The following is a 15732-nucleotide window of genomic DNA, read 5'->3' as shown; positions in this document are numbered from 1 at the left end:
TTTATGATCTCTTGGGGATACAGTCCTAGAAATAATATTGCTGGGTCAAAGTGTATGCTTATTTTTGTAGCCCTTTGGGCATAGTTCCAAATTGTTCTCCAGAATGGTTGAATCAGCTCACAGCTCCACCAACAGTGTATTAATGTTCCAACTTTCCCACATTCTCTCCAACATTTATCATCTTCCTGTTCTGTTTGCCAATCTGATAAGTATGATGTGGTACCTCAGAGTTGTTTTGATTTGCATCTCTCTAATCAAAAGTGATTTAGAGCATTTTTTCATATGACTATAGATATCTTTAATTTCTTCTTCTGAAAATTCCCCGTTCGTATCCTTTGACTATTTATCAATTGGAGAATGACTTGTATTTTTATACATTTGACTCAGTTCTCTATATATTCTAGAAATGAGACCTTTATCCCAGAGATTAGCTGTAAAAATTCTCTCCCAGTTTTCTACATCCCTCCAAATTTTGGTTGCATGGGCTTTGGTTGTGCAAAAACTTTTCAGTTTAATGTAATCAAAATTATCCATTTTGCACTTCATAATGCTTTCTATCTCTTCTTTAGTCAAAAATTCTTCCCTTCTCCATAAATCTGATAAATACACTATTCCTTGCTTCACCAATTTGTCCATAGTATCCATCTTTATACTTAGATCATGTACCCATTTGGATTTTATTCTTGTGTATGGTGTCAGGCATTGGTCTATGCCTCGTTTCCGCCATGCTTTTATCCAGTTTTCCCAGCAATTTTTGTTGAACAGTGAGTTCTTATCCCAGAAGCTGGGGTCCATGGGTTTATCAAACAGTAGATTGCTATATTCATTGTCTACTGTGTCTTGAGTACCTAACCTATTCCACTTGTCTGCCCTTCTGTTTCTTAGTCAATACCAAGTGGTTTTGATAATTGCTGCTTTATAATACAATTTGAGATCTGGCAGTGCTAGGCCACCTTCCCCAGCATTTCTTTTCATTAGTCCCCATGATATTCTGGACCTTTTGTTCATCCAGATGAATTTTGATACTATTTTTTCCAGCTCTTGAAAATAAGTATCTGATAGTTTAATTGCTATGGCACTAAATAAGTAAATTAATTTAGGTAGAATTGTCATTTTTATTATATTGGCTTGACCTACCCACGAGCAACAGATGTTTTTCCACTTACTTAGATCTGACTTTATTTGTGTGAAAAGTGTCTTGTAGTTGTGTTCATATAATCCCTGGTTTGTTTTGGCAGGTAAACTCCCAAATGTTTTATAGTATCTACCCTAGCTTTAAATGGGATTTCTTTTTCTATCTCTTGCTGTTGGGCTTTGTTATTAATATATAGAAATGCAGAAGATTTGTTTGGGTTTATTTTGTAACCTGCAACTTTGTCGAAGTTGTTTATTGTTTCAAGTAGTTTTTTACTTGAATCTCTGGGATTTTCTAAGTATATCATCATATCATCTGCAAAGAGTGATAACTTAGTTTCTTCTTTGCCTATTCTAATTCCTTCAGTTTCTTTATCTTGTCTAATTGCTATAGCTAACATTTCTAGTAACATATTGAATAATAGTGGTGATAATGGACATCCTTGTTTCACCCCTGGTCTTATTGGAAATGCATCTAGTTTATCACCATTGCATATAATGCTTGCAGAAGGTTTTAGGTAGATACTGCTTATTATTTTGTGGAAAGTTCCCTTTATTCCTGTGCTCTCTAATGTTTTTAATAGGAATGGGTGTTGCATTTTGTCAAAAGCTTTTCCTGTGTCTATTAGGATTCTTTTTTAAAAAGGATTAATTGGGGGAGATCTGGGCCTCTATGTAGGGAGTAGGGAAGGAGCCAGTGAACAAGGAAAAGTGGAATGTTAGAGAGATAGGGAGTGACTGAAGGGGGCAAGCTCTTCATGCATCTGTATCTTATTCCTTCTAATTAACTCTAAGTTTCAGGAGAACAGGAGGTCTCACCTAAACTTTGCATCACTCCTAGTGGTTAGCATCTAGCTGTTCTGTATACAGAATTGTATACAGTTGTTGTTGAGTCGACCTTCCTGACCCCATTTGGGGTTTTATTAGCAACGATACTGGAGTGGTTTGCCATTTCCTTCTCCAGCTCATTTTACAGGTGAGGAAACTAAGGCAAACAGGATTAAGTGACTTGCCTAGGGTCACACAGCTAGGCTAAATTTGAACTCAGATCTTCCAGACTTTATGTTTGGCATTCTATCCACTGTGCCACCTAGATCTAGGTGCTCTGTATACAATAAGCACCTAATAAATGTTTTCTGGACTGAATTGAAATCATCTAGTGAAAAGAACACTGAATTTCAGTTTAGTAGACTTGATTTCAAGTCTTTGCTTTGAATATTGGAAGGTCTTTGTTTTAATGTTTCCAGTCCATCTGTGCTTATGTATTTTAAGAGCATAATCTTGTCTTATCCCATCATACTGTGAGCTCTTCAAGGACATTTACCAGCATTTCTACATCCTTTTGATTTTTCATGTGCTAAAGTTTCTGCATCTTTACCAAGTATGTGCTTGTGTTTGTCCTTTGCTCTTGAAGAAGACCATAACATCAGGGAGATGATGACATGACATGCAGTTGACCTTGATTTGAGTAAGGGAGGGCTGGGCAAGGTCATCAGCCTCACTCTCTCCTCCAGAACCATCTGGGTCCTGTGGTCATGTATTTATTGGGATGACTTGAGATGGCGCAGGATATGTTAGTGCCAGGCAATATGCTGGGTGCTGCAGCAGGAAAAAATAAAAACCACTGAAGGAGACGTTGGGAACCCTGGATTTGTGTCTTGTGTCCTACCGCTGAATTTTGTCACAGCCTTGAGCAAATTGTTGAATTTCTCTGGACCTCAATTTTCTCTTCCTGTTGTAAAAGAGTTCTTCTCAGTGCCTAGTGTCTTTTATGCTGATACAATATCCTAATGAGGGAATCATAGAATTTCAACCCTTCACTTTACTAATGAGAAAGCTTAGGGTTTGGTAACATAAGGAAACCACAGAAAGTCACAAAGAGAAGAGCTGACAAGAAAACCCAGGTTTCCTGATCCCCACAGTCAGAGTTCTTTCTACTCTACCCTACTTACTGCCCATGAGGATCAAATGAAAGAAGAATTATGAAAGGACTTTTAAAATGGTGAAAGAACCATAGGTTCTTAGAAAGTCAGAATTGAAAGAATAAAATGAAACAAGTACTTGTTTCCAGATACTGTGCTAAGCACTACATAAATATGGTCTCATTTGATCCTCAGGATGGTGAGAGGTAAGTATTGTCATTATCTCCCCTTTATAGTGGAGGGAACTCAGGCAAGCAGAGGTCAAGTGACTTGCCCAGGGTCACACAGCTAGTTAGTGTCTGATGAGGGAAATTTGAACTCAGATCTTCCTGACTCCAGTCCATTATCCATTGTACCACCTGGATGTCCCCTGGGAGGGTCCTTAGAAATGATCTGGTCCATTCTCTTCATTTTATTAATGGAGAAACTGAGGCTCAAAGTGGGCAAGTGACTTGATCATCATCACATGGCCAATTAGAGATAAAGCCGAGACTAGGATTAGGACCCAGGTTTCATTGGGTCCCATGCTCTCTCTACTTTATCCTGCTTCCTTTCTGTAAATATAAAGGATTTGTCAGTGGCTGTTCCCATCAGCATAAAACCCTGGACCCAGGAGCTAACCTGATTTTTTTTCTCCCTCCTTAGGAACATATCAAGGTCAGTTCACCAATGGTATGCGCCATGGTTATGGCATCCGGCAGAGCGTCCCATATGGCATGGCAGTGGTGGTCCGTTCACCACTCCGAACATCCCTCTCTTCCCTACGAAGTGAACATAGCAATGGAACCCTAGCCCAGCAGGATGCTCCCTCCACCCCCATGGATGGCACCACCCTGGCTACCCCCACCATCTCCCGCGGTGGTTTTGCCCTCAGCCTCTATGCCAATGCAGAGGCTGCTGCCAAACTCCCTCGGGGCAGTGGTGGCTTCTTCCAGAGAGGCTCCCTACTGGGGAAACTGAGGCACTCAGAGTCACGGAACTCTCTAGCCAGCCAGAAAAGCCGAGTCAGCTTCCTGAAGAGTGACCTGAGTTCAGCGGCCAGTGATGCAGCCTCCACCACCAGCCTAGGAGAAGGGGCTGAGGCAGAGGACTTTGCCCCGTTTGAGTCTGATATCGATGCCACCACCACAGAGACTTACATGGGTGAGTGGAAAAACGACAAGCGGTCAGGCTTTGGGGTCAGCGAGCGTTCCAGCGGGCTGAAGTATGAGGGTGAGTGGCTGGACAACCTGAGGCATGGCTATGGCTGTACCACTCTGCCTGATGGCAAGAAGGAGGAAGGGAAGTACAGGCATAATGTGCTGGTCAAGGGCATGAAGAAACGTGTTCTCCCCCTCAAGAGCACCAAAATCCGGCAGAAGGTGGATCACAGCGTGGAGGGGGCTCAGCGGGCCGCCGCCATTGCCCGCCAGAAGTCAGAGATTGCCGCCTCCAGGTAGGACCAAAGACAGCAACCAGGAGATGGGGAGTATCCTTGGGGAGGGGAGGCCATGGGATTAAGCTTTGAAGGACATGGGAGATCTTCTAGTCTGACTCCCTCATTTTACAAATGAAGATTTCATTTGGCCAGGGTTATGCTGTAAGTAGCAGGGGCAGAATCTGAACCCATCTTATGGTCTTTCCACTATCTATACCTCCTTGCACAAGGTAAAGAAATTCTCTCTCTCAGGGGAGAGAGAAACCAGGCAGATCCAACTGTATCCAAGATTTTAGTTTTCCCTCTTCTGCTCTACTGACCTTTTTTCATCAGCGCTCTTGTAATACTGGAGAGCGACCTTTGTATTTCTCACCAAAAAGACAACCAGTTCATGCCTATGCCAGGTACTGTCTTGTCTTAGCTCATTCAGAGACAGTGAGGAGTTTTCAGAAAGGCTTTCCTAGTATTTTAAAGTAAGCAGCACACAAGCGAAGAAGTACAGCATTGAGAAGTCATAGAAACTGGGAATCTTTTCCTAGGACAAAAGGTAGCTGGTTCTACAATAGAGAGAACAATGGATTTGGACTCCCAGCTAGGTCCCACAATAGATAGAACCCTGGACCTGGATACAGGAAGACCTGAATTCTTATTTGCTATGTGACCCCCTGGGAAGTCACTTAGCCTCCCCCACTTTTTGGGGAGGCAATCAGAGTTAAGAGACTTGCCCAAGGTCACACAGCTAGTAAGTGTCTGTGTGTCTGAGATCAAGATTTGAACTCAGGTCCTCTTGATTCCAGGACTAGTGTTTTAGCCACTGTGCCACCCTTAACCTCCCTCTGCATCAGTTTTCCTCAACTATAAAATGGGGATAACAATAGCACCTACCTCCCAGAGATGTAAGTATCAAATGAAGTTTTTGTGAAGTAATTGACACCTAGGAGGCACTTAATAAGTGCTTAAATCCTTCCTTCCAAGTACCAGGGTGTGAATCCCAGCTCTATTTCTTAGTCAATCACTTTTCCTCTCTGTGCTCCATGTCCCCACCTGCAAAATGAGGGGACTGAACAACGTGATTTCTAAGGGTCTTTTCACTGCTAATTCCTGTATCCAAAGTATTGTAGTCTTATGTTTCCTCAGTAACTAACCCGATCCCCCTACAACAATTATTCAATGTGGATTTTCTTGGAAAAAAAATTTCTTCTAATGAGGATTTGCACAAGGAATATCCTTTGCCAGATCATATGTTTGGACTTAGGGTTCAGAAAATATAATTGCTTTATGCCTACCTCATGTCTAAATCTAGCCTCACCATTTTGCATTTGCCATCTTGCCTTGGGAAAAAGCCTGGTGAATCCTGTCATGCCATCCTCACCCTGTGTGACCCCGAGCAAGGCTCTTCCCTTCCTTGTTCTTCTAATTTTTCCTCAGTAAAATGAGAGGATCTAATTTAGATGGCCGTTAAGGTACCTTCCCAGTGTGAATGCCCTATATTGTAACATTCTGTGCTTTGTGGTCTAAGGTTATTTCAAGCTCTAGGAGTCAGAGTTCAGAGTGAAACTACCCAACTCTGGCAGCAAATCCCAAAGGCTATGGAGCAATTGAGGAAGGAAAAGGAAACCGCCAAATAGCTGTCCCTTCTTGGTTTTACTCTCCAGCTTGCCCCTTGAGGGACTTGACCCCACAGTGCCATTCTCACTCCTCAAGTCAAAAATCTGAGCAAGCAATTCCCATTGGAAAGGTTCTGAGAACCATAAATAGAAATCTGTGACTCCTGGGCCTCTCTATCTCCTTTGTGGATGTAAATCTCCCTTGGATTCAGGCTGGATGTGAGGCAACCAACGTTGCTGCTGCACTTTCCATCAGCCTGGGAATGCCTTGTTCTTTCTGGGCTGGCAAGCGTGGTGGGGGAGGGGAGGCTGTTCCCGCTTACTCTTTAGGCAGGGGATAAATTTCCTATTAAGGACAACTCTGGGCTTGGAGAAAATGCAGTGTTAAGGCTCTTTCCCCCTAGAGGTTCTTTTTTCTCACCCCAGACCTTTTTAGAAGCTGATGAGAGGAAAGAGAAAGATAGCAGGTTGAGAGGGGAAGCTCTGCTCCAGGCTGGGGTTAGGCTAGATAGGGGACCTCCTAAGGTCCCTTTGAGCTCTGGGAATCTGATTCTAAGTCCGAGACAGGCAGCAGGGTGAATCATTAACCACAGAATGTTGAGGTTGGAAGCATTGAATACCCGAGCTAAGGAGGGATTATAAAGTACAGAATGCCATAGCTGGAAGTGACCTTAGAAATCGAATCTAACCCCCTTCTTTTACAGAGGAAGAAACTGAATCCCAGACATGAGGAGTGGCTCATCCCATGCCCCTCCTGAAACTGGGGAGGAATGTGCCCCTAGGAGGTTAGGCCGGTCTATGGTCACCAGCCTCCTGGTGTCAGCCACGTGGGGTTTCCTTCTTGTAATAGACCAACATTTTAAAGCACTTCTTACTTAAAGCCCCCAGCTCTATGTCTCTAACCTTCAAGGACCCTAGCAGCAAAGGATATTGGGGGTCTTGATTCCAGTGTCTTGCCCAATGTCCTGTGCAGCAATCCAGTGGAGAAGACATTTAGACCATCACCCCAATATGGCACAGCCTCCAAATATGAAGAAGTTCTGAGAACAGAGTGTTGGAGTTAGCTGGGGCTTTTTCAAAACAGAATATAAAAGCTAGAAGAAAATTAGAAAATTACTTAATCCAATCTCTTTGGTTTTGGTTTTTAAGGACTGGGTCTCCCCTCTCACTCAGGCTCAAAATGAAGGTGCCAGATCCCACTGCTAATTCTTCTTTGACCTGATTTATTTCTGACCTGGACCAGTTTCCTCTTCTTTTTAGGCAACTGGGTGCACTCCCCACTCCTTGGGGCTCTTAACTCTACTGCAGCTCAGAATTCCCAGCTCAAGAAATGCACAAGACTCAGTCTCCCTGGTGGCTGAGATTTCTTTATGAAAGAAATCCAAGACTCAGAGAAGGAGAAATGACTTGTTTGATGTCACCCAGCGAGTTAGTGACGAAGCCAGAGCTGGATTCCCAGACTTCTGGCACCATGCTGCCCAAGATAGCCTTGACTATGGAACCCAGAGCATTCACATGAGAAACAGCACATTGTAGATAAAGACGTTTTAGAGGAGAGGTGTCACCAAAGGGCAACAAGCAGCTTCAGGAGTTATAAGGGAAAGATCTGGGGTTGTGGGAAGGGATTCAGACTGATGATGTAAATTGTATTTTAGCCTCACTTGCTTTCTTATCCACTTGACTCACATGCTTTTCCCTGGGCTCTAACTTGTAGGAGACCTTGTGAAATGCAAAGGCTATAGGACTGAAGCTCAGTCATAGATTTCCACTCAAACCTGTCTGGTTTCAGGCCAGATATGGTCCAAAAGTGTCTGGTTCTGTGATCCATCCGCACTGTTGGGGAGGAAGGGGGGGCTGGATGGTGGCTCCTATAAGCCACGAGCCCCAAGGAGAATGCCAGCTTCTCTTCCATGCTATGTGAGTAAATATAAGCAGAGAGAAGCAAGACTTTCACTGTTAGCACTCATCACATACCCACCCAAGACCAGATAGTGCTTGAAAAGGGAAAAAAGAGGAGCTGCCTGGAGTCACAGTGACCACACACTATACCTCAGCTCTTGATTTGACTAAGCATGGGGTAAGAGGTAATGGGGTAGGGCAAGGAGAGAACTGACAACGTAGCTGAGTTGTTAAGTTGGGCTACGGAAAAAGCATCATTAAAGCCTGACCAAGCAATGTCCTTCCAGTGAAGTTAGCAAGAGTCTTAGAACATAGAATATCAGAACTATAGGAGCCTTAGACTATAGACAGTCAGCACTCAGAAGGATTTACCTAAGACTATCAGAACCAGAAGGGACCTTAGAAAAGGGAATATCAGAAACATGAAGAATCCTATAGATGATTCAAATCTTCTCATTTTACAGATAGGGAAACTGAGGCCTCCAAAGGGAACATGATTTAGGATCCTAAATAGAGCTAAAGGAAACCTCCTTAGAATGTCTCATGTTAGAGATGGAAGGGATCTTAGAACAGAGAATGTTAGAGATAGAAAGGATCTAAATGATCAAATTTAACTCAGCTTATTTCCTCCACTATAAAATGACAAGGTTGAACTACGCAGTCTCCAACTCTGCCATTTTGATTCTCTTAAAATTTCATGTGTGTGAGTTCTATTTTCTTAATAAGGCTCTGAGTGTCTTAAAACAGTGTATTAATTAAAAAATTATTAAGCATTTATTTTATATTAAATGCTGGAGATACAAGGAAAGATTAAAAAATAAAACAGCCTCTGCCTTCAAGGAGATTTTCAAATGGGGGAGAGATCTTGTACAGAAGGTAGAATAGAAGTGATCTCAGAGAGGAATCCTGAACAACTGGGTGAAGAGAGGACCAGGAAAGACCTTCTGTAGAAGCTGGAGTTTGAGCTGAGTTTTGGAGAGGCTGGAAAACCAGGAGGTGGAGGTGAGGAGGGAGAGTGGGATTCCTCGTGGTCAGTAAAGACTTAATTAATTCATTTGAAAATAACAACCCTGTCCTACGTGAGGCATTCTGGGGTTTTGCAGAATGGATCAGACATCATCTTTCCCTTTCAACTTCTGGGATCTCCTTGGAATCCTCAACCCTTACCTCGATGAAAAACACAAGCCAAGGTCTTTTGGAAATTCTCCAGGTTCCCAGGAGTGTCTCATAACTGGCCCCCTCCCACCAGGTGTCAGACAGCCTGTGAGTTTATAGAGTGTTTCTTTTTCAGCAGAGTGGTGCCTTCACATTCATTCTCTCAGCAGTCTTCCTCAGAGGGCCCAGCTGCTATGGCTCACATGCCTGGGGACATCTGGGGGCTGGGCCTCCTGCCTGGCCAACTTCCCTTCTTTGTTCAGACCTGATCCCCTTGGGGCCTTAAAGTCTGTACCTAGTTTAGACTACACCCCCTCAGAGCTCTCACTTAAAATAAGGTGTGGTGAGATACATCTTATTAGTTAGGTCTCTTCCCATAATTCCCAGGCAAAGCGCATCCTCCCTCCCTCCCTTTGCCTCAGATCTCTGCATGCTCAGGACTTCATGTAGGCTGGAACGGGGCCCAGCCCCAGCCCCTGACCCAGGATGGTGGCGGGTGGTGTGGATGACGTTCTGAAAAGCCCTGGAGTCAGCAGACATTCCCTGTCTAAATATGGGAAAGCATCGGAGCACTGGTTTAGCCGAGCCTGGGGGGAATGTGACAGCTGAGCAGTGGAGCCTGCCCATGAAATTCCAGCCCCCCTCAGCCTGTATCTCTCCCTTCTCTTCCCCCACCATCCCAGGTGGGGCCCCGTCTCAACATTCCAGTGAGCAAGATCCTTCCAGAATTACCCCCCATGTCACAGACACCCCTTGGCCCTGCCCCCACCACCATCTGGACCTTCTTAAGGGCTTAGAATCAGGCCTGAAAACTGATAAAGCCAGTGGAGGAGGGGGCAGGGCAGGGAAAGACAGAAGGCATTTCATCCAGCATCTTCAGTGTCCTGGTGTGGGTCCTTTTAGAGATTTAGGGAGCAGTGGGGATCACAGAAAGAACTGGCCTCCAAGTTCCATTCTGGACTGGGAGTTAGGTGCCCTGCATTCTCCTTCTACATCCATCATGGATTAACCAGGTCAACTTGGGCAAATTACTTTCCCTCTTTGAGGGGTAGGACAAATGAAGGAGTGGGGACTGGATCATCTCTTAAAGTCTCTGCCAGCTTGGATGTTCTGTGATTTGGGGGTTCTCCTTTTATGTTCCCTAAGAGCAACGACAAACAGACCCTTGGGCTGGATCTGTTGAGCCTCATGCTTAAGGCAGGTTTGAGTTTCCAGTCAAAGGACACATGCTGACTTACTGATGTCTCCCAGGTGAAGTGGCTTGGGCTAGATCCTGCTGAGGATCCTGCTGAGGATGCAAGAAAGCAGAAGCTACTCAAGGAACTTAGTCTAATTGGGAAAAAGATAAACCTAGAATGTGTGTAAAGGCACAGAATGTGGAAGGGACCCTTAAAAGTCATCCATTCCAGGGGTTCTTAATCCTTTTTATGCTATGGATCCCTTTGGCCAGGGTTGGGGAACCTGTTGCCTCAAGGCCACATGTGGCCTTCTAGGTCCTCGAGTGTGGCCTTTTAACTCCAAGTTTTATAGAACAAATACTTTTATTAAGGGGATTTTTATGACGTTTGGATTCAATCAAGGGACTACACTTGAGGACCTAGAGGGCCATGTATGGCCTCAAGACCCCAGGTTCCACACCCCTGCCTTTGGCAGTCTAGTAAAACCTATAGGCCCCTCCTCAGAAGAATGTTTTTAAATAAGTGAATGAAATGCTAAATTTCCATTAGAGGTTAGTGAAAATAAGGATGTGATTCTTTATCCATCCAAGTTCACGGGCCCCAAGGGTCTGTGGGCCTCCAGTGAACCCTTCATCCAGTTCAACTACTTAATTTTATAGAGGATGCCGAGGGTCTGTGATGAGAAGTGTCTTAACCAAGGTCAAAAAGAACCAGACAGCACAACAGCTGGGATGAGAACCAAGCTGTCACAAGCCTAGTGGTATTTCCATTGTCAGTCTGCAATCTAATAGTCAATATTTATTGGAGGCTTCCTATGTGCTAAGAGGCATCATGGATAGAAAACTCTCACAGAGCCAGGAAGACTGAGGTTTGAATCTTATCTGACATACACTGGCTGGGGAAGCCATTTGCAACCTTCCTGTATATCAGGTATCTCTCTAATACAGTATTTCAGAGAAGAAGCTGGCCTGCATTGTTAGAGGAGGTAACTCATTGTGAGTTCCCTAGACCAGTGAAATCATAGGTCGTATCCATCCTCCTATCTCCCAGGGGCTCATGCTCAGGTGCCCCAGGTTTGGGCTGCTCACCTCTACTCCCAGCAGGATTCCCATTTCCACCATCCTTATTCTTTCAGGAATGCTGCTGAATATGCTCAGCTGTGAGAATACATGGGCACATACACACACACACACACACTTACACACACACACACACACACACACACACACAACACCCCCATGGTGCCTCCATCACCAGCAGTTTCTGGGAGGAGAATGGGGGATGTTGGAAAAGAAGAGACTGATCCTTGGGACTGACCCAGAGAGGTCTGTTCACTAACATGGATGGAGTCTGGCTTTCTTTGGCCCAGGGCTCAGGTCATGTCCCCAACAAACATGAAAATAACAACTCTTGGATGGAGTTTAGAGAATGCAAAATGAGTGATCCAGTCCAGGTCAAAGTTTGTTTAGGACAAAATGAAGGCTGTAGGTACTGTTAACAAATGGGCAAGGAGGGCGGGGAGATCAAGTTAGTGGCAAAGCCTGGGGAGAATTCAGGTCTCCTGACTCCCAGTCAGTCTAGTGTTCCTTAAAGTCTAGCAGGATGCTTCCAGGTGCCCCCACCCTTGTTAATTAAGAGCTCTGGGCCACCTTCTTTCTGTCACTGGACAGTCCATGGGAACAAGGCTGCTCTTTAGCTTATTATTTTTCATTTCTGTTCATTGGTTTCTTCACCTGTAAAATGAGGGGCTCAGGTGCAAGAATTCTTAACCTGGGGTCCATAAACTTTTTTTAAAACTATTTTGATGACTGTAGAACAATATAATTGGTTTCTTTTATTATCATGTGTATTTTATTTTATGCATTCAAAAACTTTATTGTGAGAAGGGGTCCATAGGTTTCAGCAGATTGCTAAAGGAGTCCATGACACAAAGAAAAACATAACCCTTAACGAGGCTACCTGGAGTAGAGGATGTCTAAGACATTTCCCAGCTTCATGTTTTGTGTGACTTCGTATGTATAATGATGTAATTCTTGCCTTCTCAATGGGTGAGCAAGGGAGAGAGTTTGAAACTGAAAACAAACAAATATATATGTATATATATAATGTTTCTATAATATATTTCTACATGATAAATATGTTATTTTTATTTATTTACAATAAAATTTATAATTTTATTTATAATAAAATTTCAGCATAATAAAAAAAAGATCATTTCCAGATCTAAAATCTTTGGCCTTTACTCCTCTATTGACTCTTCCCCTTCTGCCTAAAAACAGTCTGTCCATTATCCTTTTTTTAAAAAGTTTTCTTTGAACCTGTTATTGTCTCAAGCTATGACAGTCTCTCTCTTTTGGGAGACTGCCAGTGGTGGTACCAGGAGTGCCATCCCCCTTTTACTTTCTTCCTTTCCCCCTCCTCCTTGCTGGGATGCCCCCAAGTCTATCTAAGATACCCTGATTGCCGCTTGACCTGCCACCACTGTGGGCATTTGCCCCCCTTGCCTTCTTTCTTCAACTCTTCTCCTGGACAGAGGTGGGGCTGATACATCTGGCTACTTGCCTGATCATAAGGCTCGGATGAGATGGGAGGCACCAATTCTATTCCTCCTGGCAAAATGGAAGACCACCAGGCTTCACCATCTGCCCTGCAGACCCTTGGAACTATTAGCTGAGCCATAGTAACTTAGCTGCTGGGCCTTGCTATTGGCTCTTCTCCTGAACCTTTAGGACTTCTGGCCCTTTCCCTCCACTCTACAGCTCATCTTTCTTTGCCTCCCCCAAATGGGGTATGAGCTCCTTGAGAACAATGACTTTCTTACTTTTTCTATATGTATCTCCAGCTTAGTACAGTGCTTTGCACACAGTAAGCACACAATAAATGCTTTTTTCATTCATTCATTCGTTAAAAGTAGTATATACTCCATAACACCTACTCACACCTCAAATCTCCTGCAATCTGGCTTCCATCTCCAACACTCCACTGAAACTGCATCCTCCAAGATTGTGAGTGAATTCTTACTTGCTAAATCTTGTGACTGCTCAATTCTCATCCTCCTGGATCCCTTTATGGCACTGCACTGTGAACAACCCCTTCCTTTCCTGGTGCTCTTTTCTCCCTTGAATTCCAAGGCATTTTTTGCTCTCCTTGATCTCTTACTATATTACCATTTCTTCATCTTTCTCCTACTCACCAAATGTGAGTATTCCTCAGGGCTTTGCCCTCGGCTCTTCTCTCCAGATACACTCTCCCTTGGAAGTCTCATTCAATGCTATGGCTTCAAATTCTGCCTTTATGTATACAACCTGAGACAAAATTACTTTCCCAGGAAGCTGGATGGTGCCATGGAGAGAGGGAATACGAGGAGGCATGAACAACAGTATAAACAAAGGCATAGGGATGGAAAATAATTGCTAATATTTATATAATAATATTTATATTATTATGTACCAGATGCTTAACAACCATTATCTTATTTTATCCTCACAATAACCCTGGGAAGTAGGTACTACTATTATCTCCATCTTACAGATGAGTAAACTGAGGCAGACAGAGGTGAAATGATTTGCCTAGGGTACCATAGGTAATACATACCTAAGGATGGATTTGAACTCTGCTCTTCCTGACTCCAGGTCTAGACCTCTATCCACTGTACCACCAAGCTGCCCCATAACTCAAGGAAAAGAATTGTATAGAGTGGGAAGAACACTGGATTTGGGGGGGGCGGGGGCTGGGTCAGAATCCTTGGCTGTGCCATGTGCTTAGATAATATTTGTTAAGTCCTTAGCACAGTGCCTAGCACATAGTAGGTGCTACATAAATGTTAGCTATGATTGCTCTTATTGTTATTATCTGCCTCTGTTCACACCATTTTCCCCTTTTATATCCTATCTTTCTTTTTTTTTCAAATCTTAGTCTCTGACATCCTGTTCAAGCCCCCTGCTTCTTCCTTCCCTGACCCCTCCAACCCATCCTGACCTCTGAACTTCTGTAGTCCTGTAGTGCTTACAATCATTGAATCTCAGAGATGGAAGAAAGATTCAGGGGGCCCTCTGGTCCAATTTGTAGTTGACTATGAATCTCCTCTGTAGCATTGCTAGCCAAGCAGCCATTCCCATCCCCTTAACTTGCTACCTTCCAAGGCGTTCAGTCTATCCCACTCTTGTACCACTCTGCTGCTGAATGCAGTGACTTGTACGGCATAGCAAACTTTGGTAAATGGATGGATAGATGAACGCATGAAAACCATTAAGAATTTCCTAACAATTAGGGTTCTTATGTTGATATTGATCCATTAGTCATTGCCTTTTAGATATGGTTACTCAACCCATTCTGAAGACAACTCACTGTTTATTTAGACTGGACACTGAGAGAACAGAGTTCACAAAGAAATTACGATTTATTGGGAGAACGGAGGGGGTGTCTCTCTCCCATCCCACAAAGTCGGTCCCATCATAATAAATTGTTGGCTGGTTAATAAAGGACCAGACACATCAATTATATTAATTGATATAAGAAATTCTTATGATTTACTATAACTTCTTATCTATAAACATACACTTATGTACAAATTATTGCAAGCAGATGTTATAATTTTACTTTGAAATAAAAATTTTCATCCTACCATCTCTAGTATGTGCAAATATACCATGTCAATTAACCAGCTTGGTCTTTTGAGGATGTTTTAAATTCCAGCCTTCTTTAATCAACCAGCACTGAGAACAGACAGGAAGTAACAGATTCAAAAGATATGACAGTAATAACAGGATTTAGGAATTAATTGGATTTAAACATAAAGCAAAAAGAAGAATCCAAAGGTAACCCCAAGATTTTTGACCAGGTAAACAGTGTTACCAATAACAAAATATGTAAATTCAAAAGATGGAGCAAGTTTAAGTGAAAAGATACTACACTCACAGAATTACAGATTTAGAAAGGACCTTTTGAGCTCACCTAGTTCAGTCCTTTCTTGAATAGTTATCCCCTCTCCTGCATTTTAGATAAGTAGTCATCAGTCTCTATTTGAAGACCTCCAGCTTTGGGGAGCCTGCCACAGTGGCTCAATAATAATGAACAATTGCAAATTGCTTTACATGAATTATCTCATGTGAGCCTTATGTAACTGGCAGATGGTGCTGAGTCAGGGTTTGGCACTATAGATGAAGAGTAACCCTCACCCTTTGGAACTTGGGGTTCCCCCTACAGGGCATAGTCACTTCCCAGAGCACTCTTCTCTCCCACTAGGTGCCCCAGGGGGCATGACCTTCCCTTGGTCCATACTTCATCTTCACCCCTCACTTTGAAGGCTGAAAGCTTCACTGAAATGCCTACCACCTGAACTTGGTGCTCAGTAGCCTAGGAACCCCAGACCTGGAATTAACTCTCTGCTATTTAAGAACTTATAAGAGATATTAGGATTG

At 43.4% G+C, this 15732-nt stretch overlaps 1 protein-coding gene across 2 annotated transcripts in view; it reads left to right on the top strand.

Annotated features, from left to right (window-relative positions):
• JPH2 (junctophilin 2) overlaps positions 1–15732 on the top strand; it is a 60185-nt gene that overhangs the window by 22497 nt on the left and 21956 nt on the right. For both annotated transcript variants that reach the window (XM_072633662.1, XM_072633661.1), the window contains exon 2: positions 3702–4491. In XM_072633662.1, the coding sequence (XP_072489763.1) occupies positions 3702–4491 (790 nt within the window). The remainder of the gene's footprint in view (positions 1–3701; positions 4492–15732) is intronic.

This window comes from Notamacropus eugenii, chromosome 1 (genome assembly GCF_028372415.1).
Source record: "Notamacropus eugenii isolate mMacEug1 chromosome 1, mMacEug1.pri_v2, whole genome shotgun sequence".
Classification (NCBI taxonomy): Eukaryota; Metazoa; Chordata; class Mammalia; order Diprotodontia; family Macropodidae; genus Notamacropus; species Notamacropus eugenii.
Note: the sequence above shows the minus strand (reverse complement) of the source record. Positions and strands in the feature narration are given on the sequence as shown.